At 46.4% G+C, this 21,979-nt stretch overlaps 2 protein-coding genes across 3 annotated transcripts in view; one reads left to right on the top strand and one right to left on the bottom strand.

Moving 5' to 3' along the window:
• The window catches only part of NDUFAF2 (NADH:ubiquinone oxidoreductase complex assembly factor 2), a 175,123-nt gene extending 161,841 nt beyond the window's left edge, over positions 1-13,282 (top strand). For both annotated transcript variants that reach the window (XM_014594071.3, XM_019496096.2), the window contains one exon: positions 12,880-13,282. In XM_014594071.3, the coding sequence (XP_014449557.2) occupies positions 12,880-13,134 (255 nt within the window). In that variant the 3' untranslated portion in view covers positions 13,135-13,282. The remainder of the gene's footprint in view (positions 1-12,879) is intronic.
• Positions 13,283-18,732: 5,450 nt separating this feature from the next.
• SMIM15 (small integral membrane protein 15) lies at positions 18,733-21,261 on the bottom strand. The gene is made up of 2 exons (XM_014594072.3): positions 21,053-21,261; positions 18,733-20,671 (listed from the first exon to the last, which is right to left on the bottom strand). Exon 2 carries the CDS (start codon positions 20,654-20,656, stop codon positions 20,420-20,422), a length of 237 nt encoding a protein of 78 aa, XP_014449558.1. The 5' UTR covers positions 20,657-20,671; positions 21,053-21,261; the 3' UTR covers positions 18,733-20,419.
• Between the last annotated feature and the right edge of the window lie 718 nt (positions 21,262-21,979).

Here is a 21,979-nt window from a genome sequence, read left to right as displayed (position 1 = left end):
CAGGTCAGCCTGGATTGCCCTGCTGTCTTCTGGTGTGGATGCTTTCCCCCAAAGTTTGGTGTCATCGGCGAACTTGGCCAGTCTGCTTCTGACTCCAATGTCTACATCATTAATGAAGATGTTGAACAATATAGGTCCAAGGACAGAGCCTTGGGGGATCCCACTGTCACAGGGCACCATGACGATTGACTTCCATCAATTACCACCCTCTGGGTCCGACCACGGAGCCAATTCCCCAGTCAGTGGATCGTGATGGACCCAAGGCCGCAGTTGGCCAGTTTCGCCAAGAGGTGATCATGGGATACCAGATCAAAGGCTTTTTTGAAGTCAAGATATAGGACATCAATCTCTTCTCCCTTGTCCAGGTGATAGATCACCTGGCCGTAGAAGGAAATGAGATTGGTCAAGCAAGACCTACCTGCAACAAACCCTTGCTGGCTATCCCTCAGGATGTTGGCGTCGACCAATCCATTAAGGATGGCCTCATTAATAAACTTGTCTAAGATCTTCCCTGGGATAGAAGTCAGGCTGATGTGCCTATAGTTTGCCGGATCCACTTTCCTCCCTTTCTTGAAGATAGGCACTACATTGGCCTTCTTCCAGTTTTTGGTCACTACACCAGAGCGCCAGGAGTTTTCAAAGATCCGTGCCAGAGGCTGGGCTATGATGCTTGCCAGCTCCTTGAGTACCCTGGGGTGTAGATTGTCAGGGCTGGCTGACTTGAAGGTATCCAGCCTCTCAAGGTGTTCCTTCCTGAGGTCAGCATTGATGGAGGGCAAGGGATCTCCCTCACCCGGACCTCCCTGTCCCGTAGCAGGCATGGGTTCAGTTGCAGCCTTGGCTTTCCTGGTTTGCTCCCTGCAGAACCGGACCATTGCAGAATATTCCTCCTTGGAGGTGAATCCCATCCTCCATCCTTTGTAGGCCTTTCTTTTTAGCCTCAGGAGGTCTGCTAGATCCCTGGAGAGCCGGGGGGGGGGGGGGGGAGGGCGGGGGCTGCTGTGCCCTCTTGCTGCCTTTCCTCCGAGATGAAATAGCCTTAGCTTGTGCACTGAGGGTCGTTCCCTTGAGGAGTAATCACTCTTCTTGGACTCCCCTCCCCCTAGGGTTGTGGTCCCTTAGGGCCTCATTGACAATCCTTCTGAGTTTGTCAAAGTCGGCTTTCTTGAAGTCAAGGACTTCAGTGTTGCTGACTGACTTATGGTGAAGGTGATCAGCTCATGGTCGCTATTACCCAGCTTCCCATCGATCACTAGGTTGCCGATTAGGTCATCCCCAGTAGCCAGTACCAGGTCGAGCAGCGCTTTACCTCTCGTTGCCCCGTAAACTTCTTGAGTCAGGTAGAGGTCATCCATGCATGATAGGAAGCTTTGCGACTGCTCGGATTTTGCTGAGTGATCTTCCCAAGAAATGTCTGGGTAATTGAAGTCACCCATGACAACCATGGTCCTGGAGCATGTAGCCTCAGCCAGTTCCCGGGCAAACTCCTAGTCAAGCTCTTGACTTGGGGTGGGAGGTCTATAGTAGACTCCCACCGTTGTGTCCCCTGTGCTGTGTTCCCCACGGATTTTAGCCCAGAGGGTCTCCAGTCGTCCACCCTGGTCAACAACATCAGCTTGCAGGAATGCATAGCTTTCCTTAACATAGAGAGCTACACCCCCGCCCCTTTTATCTACTTGATCCTTCCTGTACAGGGTATAGCCATCTATATCCGCGGTCCAGTCATGGGTAGAGTCCCACCAGGTCTCCATTATCCCTATGACGTCGTAATTATTTGCGTTAAGCAGGAGGACAAGTTCCTCCTGCTTATTCCCCAAGCTCCTGGCATTTGTGTACAGTCAGGCAAGTGTCCCCTTGGGGGCTCTTGCCTTGCCCACAGATTGGGGCAGGGGTGGGCTCCCTTAAGTGCCTTGGCCTGCTGGCTTTGCAAGGGTTGCTCAGCAGGCCAGCAGTGGCGGTAGGCCCTGTGTCCCGCAGCGGGCTTAGTTTAAAGCCCGGTGGAGCAGGTCAGCCAGTCTGGCTGAGAAGAGCCTCCTCCCCAGGAGAGAGAGGTGGAGGCCATCTCTTCCCAGCAGCTTGCTGCCTCTCTCGCCAGAGAGCGGGCTGTGGTCATGGAAGCCAAAGCCTTCCCGATGACACCAGCGCCGCAGTCTTTGGTTAAGTACCTGGATCCTCCTCTCCCTCCTCAGCCCATAGTCTGAGACTGGGAGGATCAAAGAAAACACCACCTGTGCCCCCAGACCCTTTAGCCCTGCTCCCAAATCCCTGTAGCGCCTCATGACCCAGCTGGGAGCGCTCTGAGCCATGTCATTGGTGCCCACATGAATAAGGAGCATGGGATAGTGGTCTATGGGCTGGAGGAGCTCAGGGATCTTCTCCACAATGTCTCGGATGCGGGCCCTCGGGAAGCAACAGACTTCCTGGGCTAAGGGGTTGGGGCAGCAAATTACCCCCTCAGTCCCCCTCAGGATGGAGTCTCCCACGACAAACCCTTTACGCTTTGTCTTGGGGAGAGCGGGGGCGGTAGCTGCAGTGGGGCCTGTGTTGCCTGTGGGAGCTGGCAACTCAGCAGGCTCTGCTGGGGCTGCAAGAGGTTCATACCTGTTGCTAAGCTCCAACAGGGCAGGGGCCTTGGTGCGGCGGGCCTTAGGGCCCTTGACCACCTTGGTCCATCCCCTGACTGGACAGAATGGGAGGTCCCAGAGTCCTCCCTTGTCCTGGAGGGAGACCGTGGTCTACCCTCTGTCTTCCGGGGGAAAGGGTCTGGCAGTAGGAGTCTATCTCCTGCTCGCAGTCCCTGATGGCACGCAGTCTCTGGACTGTGGCCTGGAGCTCCTCCAGCTGGCACACCAGAGACCCTATTTCTGGGCGCCGCAATTCAAGAGGGATGCGGATAAACTGGAGAGGGTCCAGAGAAGGGCCACTCGTATGGTTAAGGGCCTGCAGACCAAGCCCTACGAGGAGAGACTAGAGAAACTGGATCTTTTCAGCCTCCGCAAGAGAAGATTGAGAGGTGACCTTGTGGCCGCCTATAAGTTCATCACAGGGGCACAGAAGGGTATTGGTGAGTATTTATTCACCAAGGCACCCCCGGGGGTTACAAGAAATAATGGCCACAAGCTAGCAGAGAGCAGATTTAGACTGGACATTAGAAAGAACTTCTTCACAGTTCGAGTGGCCAAGGTCTGGAATGGGCTCCCAAGGGAGGTGGTGCTCTCCCCTACCCTGGGGGTCTTCAAGAGGAGGTTAGATGAGCATCTAGCTGGGGTCATCTAGACCCAGCACTCTTTCCTGCTTATGCAGGGGGTCGGACTCGATGATCTATTGAGGTCCCTTCCGACCCTAACATCTATGAATCTATTAGGGAGCAGACCCCACAAGGGGAGGTGGCCATGCTCCTGGGCCCCAGAGCCTGAAAAAGGGACAGGCAGCCCCCGCAGCCAAGTGCCAGGGGCTCCGTCTGCGTGGAGCCCAGAACCATGGGCTCCATCTGGGTGGCCATCTCTGAGGTGCTGGGGTGGGAGGGACCCCAAGGGGACCCTCGGGGTGCAGCGAGTGCCCATTCGTGGCATGCTGCTGGTAGGCGGGCTGGGCCTGAGCCTGTCTACCATAGGGGGCGCACAGGCAGGGCCTTGGGCCCTCCCGCGCAAACTCTGCGCTAACGGGCTGGCAGACAAGCACGCCTGTTTGTGCAGCCTATTCGCAAGGCTCCAGTCACGTGGCTCCCTGGGGGCTGGGTGAAGTAGGGGCCTGGGCGGGGCGAGACCCGGCCCGGCTCCACTCAGCTGCCTCCTCCTGCTCTCTAAGGGTTAATCCCCTCCCACCACAGACCCCGCTTACCTCTGGCTGTGGTGGGGGTGGGTGGGGGGCTCCGTGGCTGCTGGGGGGGTCTCTGGGGGGCTTCGGGGGAGAGAGGGCACAGCGGGCTTTCACCCACGTGTCTCTCGCTGCTCCAGAGCCTAACTAAGGCTTTTTTGCTTTTGGCAGGCCCTTTTCAACTATGCACATGCGCAGTGGGCCCGTCATCAGTTTGTTGATTCGGATCACTGTCCCTGATTCAATTCAGCTGAATTCGAATCTGAAGATTGATTCTGCCATAGACACAGCTTTAAATATTTTTCTACATACTTCAAGGTACCAGGCACGGCTCATGAATGCTATGATGGTGGGATGGATGGAGCTTCCCACAGGAGCACAGGTCTGTACTTCTGGTCCACTTCCAGGTCCTCTGGGGAGCGGGCTTGGGGACCCTGTGCCCCTCCGGCTTGGCCATTGGCTGCGGGGGGACCCCAGGTGCCCCCCCAGACCCAGGAAGCACCAGTCGCTGAGCTGGGTGGGGGAGGGGGCACAGGGAGGCCTCCCACCCCGCATGCTCTTTGGCAAACCTGGAAGTGGACTGGAACTGCTTCTGGTCCACTTCTGGGTCTGCTGCTGAGCGTGCTGGGAAGCCCCCCACGCTCCTCTGGGACACTCCACGCCCCCCAGCATCGCAGCATTCACGAGCCACCTGGTATCTAGAGGCATGTAGAAAAAACATTTAAAGCTGTGTCTACATCTGAATCTCTAAATCGATTTGGAAGGTTCCGATTCGATTCAGAGAGATTCAAGGGTCCTCTGATTCTATTCGGATTTGGAGATTTAGCCACCGAATCTGGCCAAATCTCCACCGAATCAAATCAAGGACCAAAGCTTTGCACAGCCCTAGTGTTTATATATGTGCCCTGGGAATGGCGGGGTGCACTTTAATTAGAGTAGCTTCAAGAGCTGTTCTGATTGAAGTGTCTGGAGCATCGGGTGTATCTGTGTCCCCATGCTGAAAAATGGTGGAGGAGGCACTTTAACTAAAGCTTGCCCCCTACACCAGTCACTGATGAAGTTTGCCATTTAATAAAATATTTCAGTTCACCTTGGTAATAGATAATTCCAAAATGGAGAGTTAAGTTATTCTTCTGGTGTGTCTTAAGTGCTGAATCACTTCCTTTGACAGACTGGCAACACACTTACCAGTGCAGCTCATTATGCCATTAGCCTTCTTGGCAACAAGGACACTGTTGGCTCATATTCAACTTATTGTCTACTGTAACCCCCAAGTTCTTTCCTGCAGAGCTGCTGCCCAGGCAGCCAGCCCCCAGCCTGTACCAGTATATGGGATTGTTCTGTCCTAAGTGCAAGACTTTACACTTGTCCTTGTTGAACATCAAGACATTCCTTTTGGCCCAATCCTCCAATTTTTCTAGGTCACTCTGAATCCTAGCCCTACCCTCCAGTGTATCTACTATTCCCCCCAGCTTGGTATTATCTGCAGACTTGCTTAGGATGCACTCTATGCCATGTTCTAGGTTGTTGATGAAGACACTGAACAAAGCCAGCCCCAGGACTGATCCCTGGAGTACTCCACTTGATACTGGCTGCCAACTAGACATCAAGCCATTGATTATTACTCTCTGAGCCCGATGCTTCAGCCAGGTTTCTACCCACCTTACAGTCCATACATCCAGCCCGTGCTTCTTTATCTTGCCTGCAAGAATGTTGTGGGAGACCATATCAAAAGGCTTGCTAAAATCAAGGTACACCACATCCACCAGTCTCCCCTCATCCACAGAGCCAGTTGTCTCATCCTAGAAAGCGATCAGGTTGGTTAGGCATGACTTGCCCCTGGTGAATCCATGCTGACTGTTCCTATTCACCTTCTCAAAATGCTTAGGAATGGATTCCTTGATGATCTGCCCCATGATTTTTCCAGGGACTGAGGTGAAACTGACTGTAGTTCCCTGGATCCTCCTCCTTCCCTTTCATAAATATGGCCACTATGTTTGTCTTTTTCCAATCATCTGAGACCTCTCCTGATTGCCATAAGTTTTCAAAGATGATGGCCAATGGCTCTGCAGTCACATCAGCCAATTCCCTCAGCACCATCAGGTGCATCCCGTCTGGCCCCATGGACTTGTACACATCCAGCTATTCTAAGTAGTCCCTATTCTGCTCTTTTATCACTGACAGCTGCACACCTCCTCCCTAAACTGTGCTGCCCAGTGCAGTAGTCTGGGAGCTGACCTTGCCTGTGAAGACTGAGGTGAAATAGGCATTGAGCCTTTTCTGCATCCTGTCACAATGTTGCCTCCCCCATTAAGTAAGGGACCCACACTTTCCCTGATCCTCCTCTTGCTACTGACATACTTGTAGAAACCCTTTTTGTTACCCTTCACATCCCTTGCTCACTGCAACTCCAATTGCACTTTGGCTTTCCTGACTTCATCCCTGCATGCACGAGCAATGCTCTTACATTCTTCCCTAGTTATTTGTCCAGGTTTCCACTTATAAGCTTCCTTTTTGTGATTTATTTTGCTGAAGAGTTCCCTGCTAAGCCAAGCTGGTCTTCTGTCATACTTGCTAGACTTCCTCCACATTAGGAAGGTTTGTTCTTGCACTCTCAGTAAGGTTTCTTTGAAGTACAGCCACCTCTCCTGGACTCCTCTCCCCCTCAGTCTGGATTCCCAGGGGATCCTGCCCATGAATTCCCCAGGTGAGTCAAAGTCTGCTTTTCTGAAGTCCAGGGTTCTTACTCTGCTGCTTTTCATCCTTCCTTTCCTCAGGATCCTGAAATCAATCATCTCATGGTCACTGCTGCCCAAGTTGCCATCCACTACTACATCCCCCACCAATTCTTCCCTGTTTGTGAGCAGCAGGTCAAGAAGAGCATGGCCCCAGTTGGTCACTCCAGCAGCAGTATTAATTGCCACTGCTTCCTTGCTGCCAAATTTCTGGACTTAAGGAGAGCTCTGTGGGAAGACACCATGGTTTCACAGGCTGGATTTGGTCCGCGGGCCAGGGGTTGAGCACCCCTGCCTTAGATCCTTAGATCTAAACAATCTTTTCAAATTTAAAAGTTCTAATTTGCTGCGGTGTTTTGGTTGTAAGTTCTATACTATAAGGTTTTTGTTTTAAATACAGCTTTCCATCTGAAGACTCCTCATATAAAAATCCTAAATTGAAGGGAGAGTGCCTTTATATTCAACAAACCAAACCAGGCTCCGTAAGAACCAAAGACAAGATTTTTACACAAAGTATTGAGTGAATATAATTTCTTTTCAGACTTTTGTGATGATGAAATCATGGTTTCAAAGATGATCAATACTGCATTCCTAAACTGTATTCTCCTAACACAGTCTGAGAGAGACTTTGACACTCCCTAAGTCACATTCACATGTGCTTGTTTCCTTAATAATGCAACGCTTACATTAGGTGTACCTATAATATGTTCATGGAAATCAATGGAATTATATTAGATATATACTAGTAGATGTCAAATAAGGGTAGAAGAGAGAAATGGTTTAAAGTTGTTTTTATATCATGACAGTGGAGACTTAACTTCATGGTACTCTAGATAATATTTTACGCTTGGTATAGGATTTTGCTTTTTTATGCATTCATTTCCCAAGCTGTCACATGCTATCCTTTTCACACTGTATGTAATATACAAAGCTTTTTCTTGTACAAAATAACTTTTTACTATTGAGTTCTTTTTTTTTTCAGACCCTTCTATAGGAGTGAATTCTCAATTTATTTGAGTCTTAGTCTCGTTTATTTTGGAGGCTTCTGTTGAATTCCTTGCATCATCATAGGCAGTCCCTCAATTCAAGCACAGCTCACTGATGGGTCTTGAGGTGACTTAAGAGTCCAATCTTTGAGCCATAAATCCGTCCGCAGAAGTTGCAGGTCTTTCTGCAGGAGAGTGAAGGCTGCAGGCTGGGATTTCTCTTGTTTCTTTTCTCTGCTCTCTCTTCTCTGCCTCAAAGGCAAGGTGTTTTACCTTGAAAAGGGCTGCTGCTTGTTTGTGGTTGCACTGCCATTGGGTTCAGTTGTCAGTCGGCTCCTCCCAACTCTCCATGTCAGCATCTGTTTTCTTGAGGTACAACTTAAGTGTGTCCTTGTAGCATTTCCTCTGGCCACCATAAGTTCTCAGGCTATCACTAAGCTGGGAGTAGAGCACTTGTTTTTGGAGTTAAGCATATGCAAACAATGTCTGGTCCAGTGAATTTGGTGCTTGAAGATCACCAACTAGGTGCTGGTAATACTGGCTTCAGCATGGATGCTGGCGTTTGTATGGCGGTCTTCCTATTTGATACATAGGATTTTCCTGAGGCACCACTGATGATACCTCTTCAGGCTCATGAGATGACAATGGTGTGCTATTCATGTTTCACATCCGTAGAGGAGAGTGGGTATTTTCTGGAGATCGCAATAAATAAAGACACACCAAAGCACTTTCTGAAAGGAGTCATTTGCACACCGGATCCTATGCTGGATCTCCTCATCAACATTCACTGTGAGAGGGGTGGCTACTGAGGTAGGGGAAGTGCATGACTACCTCTGGGGTCTTTTCCTCAACAGTAATTTGGGATAAGGGAGGGCCAGACGCACTCATTGCCTGGGCCAGACAGATACAGCACTTTTAAGTCTTCTTGATGTTGGGGGAGAGAGAGAGAGAGAGTTAAAGTTTGGTAGGTTTCTCTGAAGAGGTCCAGCACAGTCTGGAAGCTTTCCTCATTTGTACAAGGATGGCACAGTTGAAGTGCAAGGATGGTTGTTTTGAGTACTTTGATCTTTGAGTGAAAATAACCCAGATTGAAAAACCCTCCCTCCCTTTGATATTCAGTGTCAATTCTGGAAGGAAGGCAGTCCTAAATGAGAACCAGGATGACTGTAAAGAAAATGGAGAACAGTGTTGGGGTGATGATGTATCGTTGCTTGATCTGAGCTCAGATGACAAATGGACGTCTCTGTTCTACTACATAGAAAAACAGTCACAGTCATCTGATTGTGAAGAAGCCTCAGGACCTTGATGTACTTTTTCAGGAGATTGAAATCTGGCCAGTACTTTCCGCAAGGTTTCCTTTTTGATAGAATCAAAGGTCTTGGTAAAGTCAGTAAAGGCTACAAACAGGTTGTGATGTTATTCCTACCTAACACTTTTCTTGGCGCTGGCAGGCAACAAAGATCATGTCAATTGCTCCACCAGATGGCCTGAAACCACACTGAGATTCCAGCAGGACTTCCTCAGCAAGAGGTTCAGGAGGATGCAGGAGAGGATTTTCCCTGCTGTGGAAAGGAGTGGGATATATCTCAATAAGTCAGTGTGTGGGAACTATCTTTTCTTGAAGATAGTCACGATATTGGCATTATTCAAGTCCCCAGAGATCTCTGTTTTTCCAAATTCGGAGAATACCATACTTATTCGAATACAAGATGACCCTGATTTTAAGGCGACCCCCAAATAATTATTTTATATATGTAAAATTTATAAATTTGATATAATTTTCCAGGTGTAGAATCTAAGTATTGGAGGTTTGTCTTGAATTTGTCAGCCTCCCACTACTACAGCAGGGAAAATTAAATCCAGGGCCAGGAAGTCCCTTTGCCCTCTTCCTCATCCCAACTTTTTCCCCCTGCAGCCCCTTCCCCTCTCCTTACTGACACACCTTGCTCTCCCTGAGCACATGGAAATGAAAAATAAATTTGAAAGAGAACTGATCTTGAAATAAACATAACTGTACCAATTTGTGTATAGTACCCATATACTTAGTTCACCTAGAAATTATGCATTTTACCTTTTTTGAAACTTCTGCAAGGTTTAGCACAGGTATTCCATAGACACATTTTTAAGCAGCACTTTAGCACCTACTTAGAAAGAATACAATCTATGTATATTGGTCCAAATGAAAAGGCTCATGATTTATCATATAGTTCATTGGGCTGGGCCCTAGCAGAGTCCATAGCATTTCAAGCCATGGTGACCTCTCAGCTCAGCACTGCTCAGAGTGTGCGTGTGCCCTAGATGCCCCCACAAGGGTATCCAATACTATCCATGTGTTAATTAGACCCCCACTCATGACTGGAGCTGGGTATTTTTTCCATTAGTACTAAGCTCCTCCAAAAATGTATAGACAGATAAGGGGTAGGGCAGCCTGGTCCAGCTTCACCTCATGGAGGGTAGCACCACATTAATTGTGTGATAGGCTGAGAGGGGGCAACAGAGGGATTCTGGTTGAATTGTTTGGGACCCCCTTTGGTGATGTTTAAGGCTATTGGAGAAAAGAATAATTGAAAATTGGAAAGAAAAGCATAGCTCAGCTGTGGGAGTGAAGAAGTAGTCAAAGCACATTCAGTGCAGTAGCTCACCATCACTTGGAAAAAAAATCAGTGCTGAGGGGGACTGCATACAATGTGCACCATTGTATTTCTTATTCAGATGGGTTACACTAATGTACCTTTGTTTGCCCCCATATGTGCCATGTGTTTTATAATCACGCTCAGTATTTACTCCATTTAATCAGCTTCATACTTGGTTTTTATTACTGAGCAAATGCTGTTTTTAGCAGTAGGTCAAAGATGGGCAATGTATTTAGCGTGGTTTTCTTATATGTGAATGTAAGATGAGGGGCTTTTTGTCTTGCATTGATTTGAGAAGGGGAAACTTTATCTTATATTCAAGTAAATATGGTAAATTAATTAAATCTCAGAACCAGCTCCTTGCCACCAGCCTTGTATATTTCAACAGGTATGCCACCCGGCCCAGCAGCCTTATTGTTCTTGGTTTCCTTGACGGTGTCATTACCCAATGATTGTATGTGTACTTCGGCACTGCAGAATTATTTCCCGCCACATGGAGCTTTCTTTGCATGGTGCAATTCTCAGCTGCAGAGAGAAAACCCCGGTGCAAAGGAGTTCCTGCCGCTCGCATGTAAATTTGTTCCCCATTATTGGCTGTTTCTAAATTATTCCCACGTGGTGGCTAGCGATTGGCTTGCTAGCCGTATAAGAGGCTTGAGCAGTTTCCGCCCAAGTCGGAGATCTCCGGGGAGGACCTCATTTAGGGGGACTCCGCATCCATCTCGTGGAGAACTCTGGACCATGTGGTAGAGCCTAGCAAACTCTGCGCGTGTCTCGGAGCCGACCGGTGGTTTGATCAGCTACCAAGACTCTCTCCCCGTCACTGCACGATCCCTCGACGTACCCTACCCTGCACGCTCGTCGAGAGTCACCTTTCGGACTCTCATTTTGGTCGTTCCACGGAGCCTAGCAAACTCCGTGTGTATCCAGAGCTCTGTTAGTGTTTGTTTTGTGGAGCCTAGCAAACTCCACGTGTGTCTTTTTGTAACTGCAACTCAAGAAAGTTTTTCCTGCCTGCACCGCAAGCACCTACGGTGTAAGTAAAACAATCTTTAATCAACCTCTGCACGTCAGTACCTAATTCTAGTTCACTGTGCCGACCTTTTCCCCGGCCCACGTGCCCGGGCTGCTGGCTACAGCCCCTTGGCCCCGACAGACGGCACACCAGACTTCTAGGATAAGAGGGTTGGCGAGGGACCTCCTTTCAGGGTGTTGGAAAATGGACTCATTGGTGGTATCTACCCCAGTTGACTCACAGTTCAGGAGTGCTTTACAGTGCTCTTTTCATTTAGCTCGGATACCTCCTTGACTCTGTTATTCTTAGAGTTCTTGTTGCAATGGATGTCTGTATCTTGTTAGCTTTGCAAGGAAGACTGCTGGAGATCACCATCTTGTCAGATCCATTGTGAAAATCTGGCTTGCTTTGGAATACCCCAAACAGCCAAAAGCAACACAAAGAACTCTCAGCACCAAATTTCTTCAAGACCCAAAGGTCTGTAAGAATCTGCAACAGTGTGTCCATGAAAAGCTCTCTGCCCTGCTCATAAGACAACAATGAAGAACTCTGGAAGGTGGTTGAAACTGCCATCCATATGACCTGTGCTGAATCCATTGGCTATACCATCCATTGACATCAAGACTGGTTCAGTGAGAATGATGCCAAGATCCAAGCCTTGCTTGACCAGAAGAGAGAGGCTCATTCTGCTTTTCACGATGGCGCCTCATCTCAGCAGGAGGAGACATATCTGCTCCTCAGAGCCAAAGCTCAAAGGAGGATCTGGGAAATCAAAAATCAGTGGTGGCATGATAAAGCCAAAGAGATATGTGTTGACAAACATGATATGCATAGCTTTTTTTCAGGCAACCAAAGCCATCTACAACACAACTTCCCACTGTCTGACTTTGCTGTGATCATAGGATGGCTTGATGCTCCTCAAAGACAAAAGGAGATAGCATACTGGAGACTATGCTAGTCTAATAGTGCTAATAGTTACTGTATAGTTTGTTATGTGAAGCATCAACATGGCTCATTCTATTCAGCTCTAATAGAAGAGTCAACTGTTACAACCTCAATATTTGTTGGTGGAAGTAAATATTTGCAGGTCAGCAGTCATAATATTCTGTTAGGCAATTTTGATTGATAAATTTTTGTCTTGCACGGACCCAAATGGATAGGCTTTCAGCAGGATTGTAAAGTGCTTTTTTGTTTTTTTGTTTTTTTTTCAGTTGAATTCCCCCTACAGGACTTTACATCATTACAGCTGCATAATTTCATTATGAAAGGGAGAAGAGGGAGAACAGGGGGGAACGCAAGTAATCAAGCAGTCATGTAACTGTGTAACCTATGGGTTCTATGTGGAAACCTGTGCAAAGATACAGTGATTTATATGTGAATAATTTCCATGTTTTGAACATAAGTATGTTTAACCAGGTCTCCCAGTTTGATCTAATACCAGCTTTGAAGAGTAAGTCTAGAACATTATAATTCAGCTTTGCTTTAACAAGATAATCAAATATTAAAATTACTGTAATACAAGTCAACGAATACCAGCTACCTTTTTGTGAGTGCATAGGAAAATGCGGTGTATAAATTTAAGTGGGGGGGGGGGGGGGGGGGGGCAGCTGTAGGTTTTAAATAATGTTTGCTATTGTAAATTACATGGATCTCTGCTTTGATGACTGACTTTCTTCCTTGATGACTTTTTCTAGGAAATTCTTAAGAATGAAAAGTATAGAGGAGAAATGCAACTGAAAATCAAAGATGTTTCTGAAAAGGACAAACTCCTTCAGGCCAAGGAGTACAAGGAGGGGCTTGTTGCTGAACCTGTTAGTACTCAAATAAAAGGTCATGCTTCAGCCCATTACTATGGAAAAAACCAGCCTTCGCAAGACCCAACCAGCATTGCAAATACCTTTCAGCCAGGTTCCTGGATGCCACCAGATGGCAGCAGCCATAATAAATAAATAGTTGTAGCACGCAGAATTTTGTTAATTAAATTAGCAGGTAGGTAATTTCAACAAAGAACATGACTGAAGAAGACCTGATTTTGCTTACAACTATTCTGCTTTGTTTGCTATATTATGTGTAATAAAGTTCTGTATTTAAAGTGAACTTTTATTGATTTTTTTTTTCTGAGGCAGGTCTTAAAGTGCAAACTATTGTAGCTAGTAAAAATTTTAGATGAAAAAAATCAACTACTAAATTTCGTTTTCTTAAATATAGATGCTCTTTTAAAAAAAATGAAAAACAACTTTTCATGCAATAGGCATTTCCTTTGGTGATAGATACTTTTTAAAACATTCTAAATAGGATATAATCCTCAACACAGTGAGTTTTAGTTTTTTTTAAGAGTAATAGCATAGGAATAGCCTTTTAAATCATCCTGTTGATTTTTAAGTTACCTCTTCCTATAGAAGCCCCAGTAGGTCTTTTGATAAAGTTTCTTTTTAATGGGTGCAGTGTTGGTTGTCTGTCTTCGGGGACTGCAGTCTGTTTTGACCTGATTAACAATAAACACATAGGGACATCATTCTTTGTTAGTTCTTGGGTGTGCTTTTAATGCATTAACATTTGGCTAAATCAGTACATTTAAATAATATCCTCTGCTGACTGTGTAACAACAGCAAAAAACAGGACATGGTATCATTTGCAACAATGCACATGTATGTGGTTCAGGATGTGAAAATTGAGGCTGCAAAGTCCAAAAAAGCTGCAAATTTGTTGCAGAAACCCTACAAGCAATTTAAACCCTCCTCAACAGTGGCAAATACACCTTCTGCAAAACAAGGGCAACTTTCTTGTCCTTTGATATGTGATCATCATTATCTGCATTCTGGACAGATAAAAGTGCCTTGCTAATATGAGTCCAAAAGAGAGGAAGGAGATGCTGGGGGAGTGCACCTGTGCCACCTACATAGATCCCCAGAACCCACACTGCAATTGCTCAAGAACATCTTGTTCTTGGAATGGCAGCACGTGAACAACAGAAGCTCTGCTCACAACTTCTCCACAGCAGGTGGAAAACAGCACCTTATGGGAGCCAAGCTGTTTCCATCCTTAAACTTGACATTAAGCATGATCTACCTAGCCTTTAACTGCTGAAAGGTGTTGAAGCAATGCCTGGGTCCATGATTTAAAGGTTTCATAGATTCATAGATTGTTAAGGGCTGGAAGGGACCTTGCAGATCATTGGGTCCAGACCCACTGCTCTAGGTGGGAAGACAGCGGGTCAAGTGACCCCAACAAGGTGACTGTCCAGTCTCCTTTTGAAAACCTCCAGGGTAGGTGACTGCACCACCTCTGGAGGGAGTTTATTCCACAGTCTGGTCACCCTGACTGTGAAGGAGTTTTTCCTGGTATTAAGCCTGAAGCAGCCTTCCAGGAGTTTATATCCATTGGTCTTGGTCTTCCCCAGGGCTGCCCTAGCAAACAGTTGCTCACCGAGTTCCTGATGCACTCCTCTGATATAGCGGTAAGGTTCCTTTATGACAAGGGTGGCCAGCCTGTAGCACGGGTAGCTTTTGTGTGTGACCAGTGTCAGATTGGGGAGGGGACAAGATGCAGAAAGTAGAGTAGTAGATTAGGCAGAGGAAAGGGATCAGAGTGGCACTTGGGAAGGGGAAGGAGCTTAAATTGTGGCATGCCTGCCAAAAAAGTTAGCCCCAGCTGTTTTATGAGATGCAGGTGCCCCATGCAAGGTTTCATCAACTGGCTGGTATGGCAGGACTGGTGAGTACTGGAGAGATTAACCTCTCTGTGCCTTGAGCAGTTCTGGCAAACATTCCTTTACTCATTAGGAAAACCAGGATCAAGTTAAAGATTCTTGCATCATCCACTTTTCTGGACCATTCTGTGTAACATGCCTGACAGCGGAAGGGGAAATACTCTTCATATTTAAAAACTCCAAGAAGAGAAAGGAAATAACATTTTCCTTTTATTATTCCATTCCAGTTGGGGAACCCCATGCATTCAGAGATGTTAATAGCTATCTGAGGGTTAATAAGCCTTATAGCATATGGGAACAGTACTTTTATGGCAGCAGTAGCTGGAGCAACATAACCAATGGACTGGTACCAGTCCTGGGTAGCCAGTGTCCGCACTTGCTTCTCCACAGTAAAAGGAACTCTGAGCTTGGTGTTCTGTGGCTCTAGGGCTAGCTCCATACAGATTTCTATGAGAGTGGGCTTCCCGATCCTGAAGTTGTCCTGCTACTGTTTGGTGTAGGGGTTATATGTTAAAGAAATGTAATATGTACTAGGCGATGGTGTGTTATATTCCTATGCACAAGAACAGATCAAACCTCCAGGAATCTATGGTTTAAAAAGAGAGAGAGAAGATCAAAGTGCTAATGTTGTCAGGGCAGAAGGTGCTAAGCCTTAGACAAAGGAAAGAAGTTACTATAGTTTAATTCAAGAGGAAAGGTTGTTGAATTCAAAGTAGACAAAGGTTGGCTTGTCAGCTGCTTGGCTCCAGTATGTTTAGGAAAATACAACATGAATGGATTGAGGGTAAATAAGGAACATTTGGGGAACAAGAAGACAGGTATATATGGAAGCTTTGGGCTACATGTGATAAGGTGATGTGATGAGAAGTCTAGGGGAATACAACTGAGCACAGGAGGTGAGTTCTTTTCTACTATAAGCTGAATTTGCTAGAGCCAGCCAGCATGGGGCAGCTACAATGTCTTCCTCACTAGTCCAGATGCAAGTAGTTTGGTCAAATGCTCTGAAATGTAATTATGAGGTGGGTATGGCTACTTATCAATGCTGTAACATGACCATCTACTATATAGCTGCTATTTTAATAGTATTTTTAGACTAGTTAAAGTAACTTCTATAACTATTACTGACCCTTTGGATTAAATACAGGAACTTAACTGAACTGCTGACATGATGAATCAGATTCCAATAGTTGGTCATCCAATGTCTACAGCATAGACATGTCTACATCATAGTCCACTCCCACTAATCCTATTTCCTGCACTCTACACTGTCAGCCAGCAAACTAAAAATGGTTCCATAACAGCAGCTCCCATCACCAGAATATGCTCATTTTCAAGTGACTTGCCAGCTGACTGCACAGAACCCTTAAATGTTGCATAACAAAACTCTCTTGTGCTGGTCCTACCAATATTATTTGCAACAAAGTTCCTGTTTGGCAGCAGGAAGCCATATGCACCCCAACAATTGCCAACTTGCATGAATAGAAAATATTCAAAAAGCAAAGTTGGTAGGGACCTCAGGAGGTCATCTGGTCAAACTTGCTCCTTAGGGCAAGAATATTTTTCCTAAAGCATCTTAGTCGACTGTTTAGCTAACCTGCACTTAAACTTCCAGTGACAAAAGATTCTACTTCTCTAGGTAGTCTGTTACAGCATTTAACCATCCTCATAACTGAAAAATTCTTCCCAGAATCCCAACCCGAGTTTCTCTTGTTGCAATTTTGGCTTGTTACTTCTTGTCTTGCCCTCCTTCATCTACCTACTAGGGGATAGATTGCCATCCTATTTATATAAACCTTTTTACTTTAAGAAAATGAAGATAAAATACAATCATCCTGTTGCCTTTACTTTTGAAAAGAGTGTCATCTCCCTTCCAAGCACAAGTTGTCTGGTCCATCTTGAGGGTTATTGATGGCTTGAACCTGGAATTTGAACCTACAGCCGTGGTTCTCAACCTTTTTAGAATCAAGGCAGCCCCCCCAGAACTTTGTGAATTGAGCAGCACCCTACTTCAAAAACAGATATAGTTATTACAGTGCTTACCTTCTTGTAAAGGGGCCATGGAGTGGCCAAACAGGGAGACCTTCCCCCTACCCTTACCTGCTTGCCTCCTCACACCTGGAGCCTGAGCCTACCCTTTGCTACTTCTCACACTTCCAGGGGCACCCTTCAGTGGCTCCCCTCATACCCTGGTCCAGAATTACTGATGTAAAGCCTTCTACGCAACTTTCTGCAAAGGTTCCATCATGTGCTGCGGCAGGTATCCAGTACTACATTGGCTGGGAGATAGTCATAAAGGATTGGGAAGCTATTTCTTTGCTTTTGGTGGGCCACGCGGCAGTTCCCACCCCATATGCACTCATGACAATTGAGTACAACCTGTTCATTTTCCACAGCTGTCACGATGCAATTTGTTCCTAATTTATATCTCAAGCTGAACCTGTCACAGCTTGCCGGCTTGTATACCCATAGCCCAAATTGAACTCTGTTCCCATAGCAAATAAAAGTTTTGAAGCAACCTATTTTCCAGCAATTATATTAAGCTCCATTATCCTTTGGCAAGCGCACCTTGAAGTTTTTCATCTCTTGATTTCCAACACCATCCACCCTTTGAAAGAATAAGCCTCTTCACCATCATAAAAGTATAGATGTACATTTGCTAAAATTATCAGTGTTGGTCCCTATATTTAAGTTGTTGGTTATTCTCAGACTCTGCACCCTACTGGAACAAACAGGCCCTTTGCTTATTTCGTCAGGGTACCACGTTGGTTTGCTTATTCAGATTACTTTCACATTCTATAGTCACTCAAGACTTCATCTACTGACAGTTTCAGATTCTTCTACTGCCTTCTAATAGCTATGACATTGAAAAAAGGGCCATAACTATAATAAATCATTGTGTCCACTTCTCTCCCTTACCAAATTTAGAAATAGTATTGACTGGAGTCCAACATGGAAATCAGTGACCAACATGGAAGCTTTTTATTTTAGATGGGGGAAGTTAAAGTGTTTATTGCTACCTTCAAAAACAGAATTAGTAATAAGGGGAAAAAAGCATGCTGCAACATCAGAACAAGTTTTATCTAATGCCTACCCTCATGCTGGCAAGGAAAAACATTAGATTCAGAACATCATTCAGTTGCTAAATCATCTTGCCTGACCTTTGACACTCTTCAGCCACCTTTCCCCTACCCCTTCCTTCACTATTAAATTCAATCGTTAAGGCTATGTTGGGTTTCCTCACTTCCCCTTTTGTAAAGCTTTACTTGTCTGTTTTTTCTCCTTTTTTTGAAAAAAAAATAGGTCCTGCCCTTAAGTGGCTTTTGGAGCTGGTTTTAGATTCACTACCCTAGTTCCTTTTAAGAGAATCCTTAAACCTCTGCAATCTCTACTGTGATTTGTTTTTAAAAAATTAAAGCAAGAAAAACCCTTTCTTTTCCTTCTCTCTACACACACTACAGAAATTTATCTGTAGGCTCCTTGTACAACAAGGGAGTGGAATTTTGGCACCCAAATGCCTTTGGTCACATATCTTCCCTCAGAGGGGCATCTCCAATACAGTCGGAGAGCTGGTATAAAAAAGGGAAGTGGTATCAGCACAACCCTTGGGAATTCAAGTGACTGAGTAAAATACTTGAAAGTAGAGATGGAAGACCTAGCTGCTCATCCCCACATCATGCATTTGGTTTAGGGATCAACTAATTCAGACCATACTGGAGGAGCCCTATTATTATTAGAACATTTAGCTAAGGTATGTCAGTACAGATAAGTAGATGATGTCTTCCTACAGATGTTTCTTAAGTACCTTTACTAGTAAGAATGAAGACTATTACCATCTATCTTAAGAAAAAAAAGTAACAAATTTATTTTTGCAATGTAGCTTCATTTTAAAATGGATCTTCCACATTATGCATGTAGGTATCAAAGTGTAACCCCTTTTGAAGAGACACTAGAGAAAATTTAATCCAGTGTCACAAGAGAAGCATGCATTACATTAACATTTGTCCTGAACAACAAAATTGGGGAAGAGCACCAACTAAGATTGGTTGCATTTGGATGTTTCACACCCAGCTCAAATAATTAACTCAAGCCTTCTCTTCCGATTCCTGGTATTAATCGCTCACTCACTTTATCTGTTCAGCAATATAGATATAGCACCCGCTTTCATTGCTCTTACCCTTTATATCAGCAAAGGGACCGATACAAGAACACTGTACGAGGAACACCAACTATCTTCATTCTTGCTATGACGCCTATTCTGATCCTGTTTCAAATTTTTAGTCTCTATCATGTGTTTCTTGAAACTCAACAAAATAAAAAGCGAGCTTTGTTGAAGCATGATATTATACTATAAAGGCATTTGCAATGATATGGTTATTCTCTGGGAAAAATATAACTGAAGTTGAAACTAATGCCAACAACTGTGGCATGTTTATAGCACTAAGACCACATCTGGCAGTCTTTTTTCATTCAGCCATTCCTTTCAAAGCTGCTCATATTCAAATAGTTATTCTGTTCCTCCAGAGATACTATTAGTGTCACCTGAAACAAGAATGATACTTAAGCTTGGTATATAACTAAGTTGTTCATTTTGCAGAGATTTTGCAAAATCTTCTCAACTTAGAATATTGTTAAGATGAAGCGGTCAACTGGCTTACAGCTTAGTTCTGAAGAGTTTCTATCTGAAAGGGCTCAGTGATAAAGGATGTGGATAGAGTGCCATGTGTGTTAACTGAGGGCATATCTACACAGGGAAGCTGCTGCCAAAAAAACCTGAAGAGAGTTTACAGCTGCTGCACACTAACACCTTATGTGCACACTTAGCACAGTTAAGTGTGAGGTAACTTTTAAAGTAAGCAAGCTACATTACACATGCTGCATGCTAAATGTCCACTGGGAGTCAGTGTGGAGTAGCTAACATGCTGAAAAGTCACCCCCTACTTTATTTCATAGTAACTTCCCCTTGTGGACAAGACTTTAGTTGAGTTAATGTGAATTAGAAATATTGTTCCCACCCAGCAAGCACAAAACAGACAACTGTTAAAGGACCAACTGCTACTCCCAAAGTTCTACTACAGAAATAAACCAATAGTAGAAAAAGTAATATACAACAACTGCAGTGTTTAAACATAAGTAGTAGTCAGAGGTTTTGCTTCCTCCCATAATTTATATTTTGCTGCATTTAAACAAATGTTGACATTTGTATTTAAATTAAAAAAAAAGAAAGAAAATCAAGGTCCCCCACAAATATGAAGTTTACAAAAGCTCATGGCATATGAGTTTACAAAAGCAAGCGTGATCAGAATATGAATATCTAAATTAAGTATGTATTTAGCAAAAACTATTGCAGTTTAGACACAAACTTTAGCACAAATTGATCAGCGGGAAATGAGTTATTTCAAGACTTAAACCTTCTTTGCTCCAGAAGATTTACACCAGGTCAAGTATCAGAGGAAGGTGGTAACACAGCTGTACAACAGCACTGAACCAGGAGAAGCAGATGCCTTGCACAAGGTCTCCCCCGCCCCTTAGTCCTTCTTTGTTCGTTTGGCTTTTGCAATGTTTTCCTGGCGTTTCTGTTTCTTCTTCTGCTCCCGCTCCCTGGCCTCAATCATTTTGGCCAGCTTCCATGACAGCGCTGCGCTGATGACGAAGAGTGGTGTCAGGGCCAGGATCACTGTGGTCAGAAAGCCGTACGGGTCCTTGGCAGCCCATTCCACAATATATTCAGCCCAGGCTCTGATATCAAACATCTTTTCTCCCATCCTATTGGGGAAAGACTTAAAAAAACAAAAAGCCTCTTTTCATTAAATAGCAAAGTGCGATAGCTGCATGAGACCCAAATCCGTCCCACAGCACCCTGGGCCGAGGTCAGGTCAGCCCTGTCACGGGGCTCTGTGCAGGAGGTTTCCCTGTAGCCAGCGCTGCCCGCCTCCTCATCTCTCCCACAGAGCCCCGTGTGAGGGGCTTGCGCCGCCCTGGGAGCGGAGGGGCCAAGGTGTTGAAGAAGGTCCCGTCCCGCGGAGCGGCTCGCGCCGCCCTGCCCAGACGCGCTGTGCGGGCGCTGCTACCGACGGCGAGCGCGGCCGCCACTCCGCCGCCTGGCCCGGGAAGCTCGGGCCGGGGCCGGGGCCGGGGCCGGGGCCGGGGCCGGGGCCTACCTGCAGGACCGGAGGGAGCGCTCGGGCCACGCATGACGGGCCGGGGGCACTTGCCGCCGACACCAGCCCGCGCCGCCCACCGGAAGCAGGAAACTGCCGCGACCCCAGCTCCGCCCCCCCCCCGCTAGGAGGCTTCTGGAGTGGCCCCGGCCCTGTCACGTGACGGCAGCTGACCACGCGCCCGGCCTCACTGTGGCCCCGGGGGAAAGGGCTGGGGCTCAGCTACCGGGCACTTCCGGGCCGGGGGGGGCGGTGATGCTCCCTGCCCCCGAGGAGGGCGGGGCGCGAGGGGGCGGGGCAGCCTCCCTGTGGTAGTGGGCGGGGCTACCGGGGTGGTTCCTCGGCGGTGACGTTTCCCTCTCCGGCGAGGTGGTGCGCGCGCAGCGCCCGCTCGGAGGTGGCGGTCGGCCCCGCCCGGCCCAGTGTGGCTGCTCGGCCGGTGGGGCCGCCGGCCTGGCTGTCTGCGCTGCTCGCCGGGTTCCCGTGCACTACCTCCGCCGTCCCCGGGCCCTTTCCCGAGCCCGCTGTTGGGGGGGGGTGCGGTTCCCGATTGATTTATCACACGTTTTCAGGCTGAGCTACAGGGTAGAAGAGGCCGGGACGGCAGCGAAGAAGCTGCCGGCGAAACCCGACTTCCAAGCTAAAGCGTTATTTGATAGTCCCCGGGATTTCTGGTCTTGTATAGAAACGGGTAACGTTACCGCTTCTCTGACCGTGAAGCCTCGAGTAAAGCCGCACTGACGAGGACTGGGGACTCCAGTTATTTTCACCTCCATTCACTTAGTGATCAAATCATGCCAAGGTCTTTCCAAGTCATCAGATCATGCCAAGCACTCTTTCCATGCTACCTTGTACCGGTGTGTTTAGGACACCATTACTAAACTCTTTTCGGATAAAGAAACCAGCTTTATATATAGGAACGAAGTG

This window comes from Alligator mississippiensis, chromosome 3 (genome assembly GCF_030867095.1).
Source record: "Alligator mississippiensis isolate rAllMis1 chromosome 3, rAllMis1, whole genome shotgun sequence".
NCBI lineage: Eukaryota > Metazoa > Chordata > Crocodylia > Alligatoridae > Alligator > Alligator mississippiensis.
The sequence above is the reverse complement of the archived record's forward strand: the minus strand, read 5'-3'. Positions and strand labels throughout refer to the sequence as shown.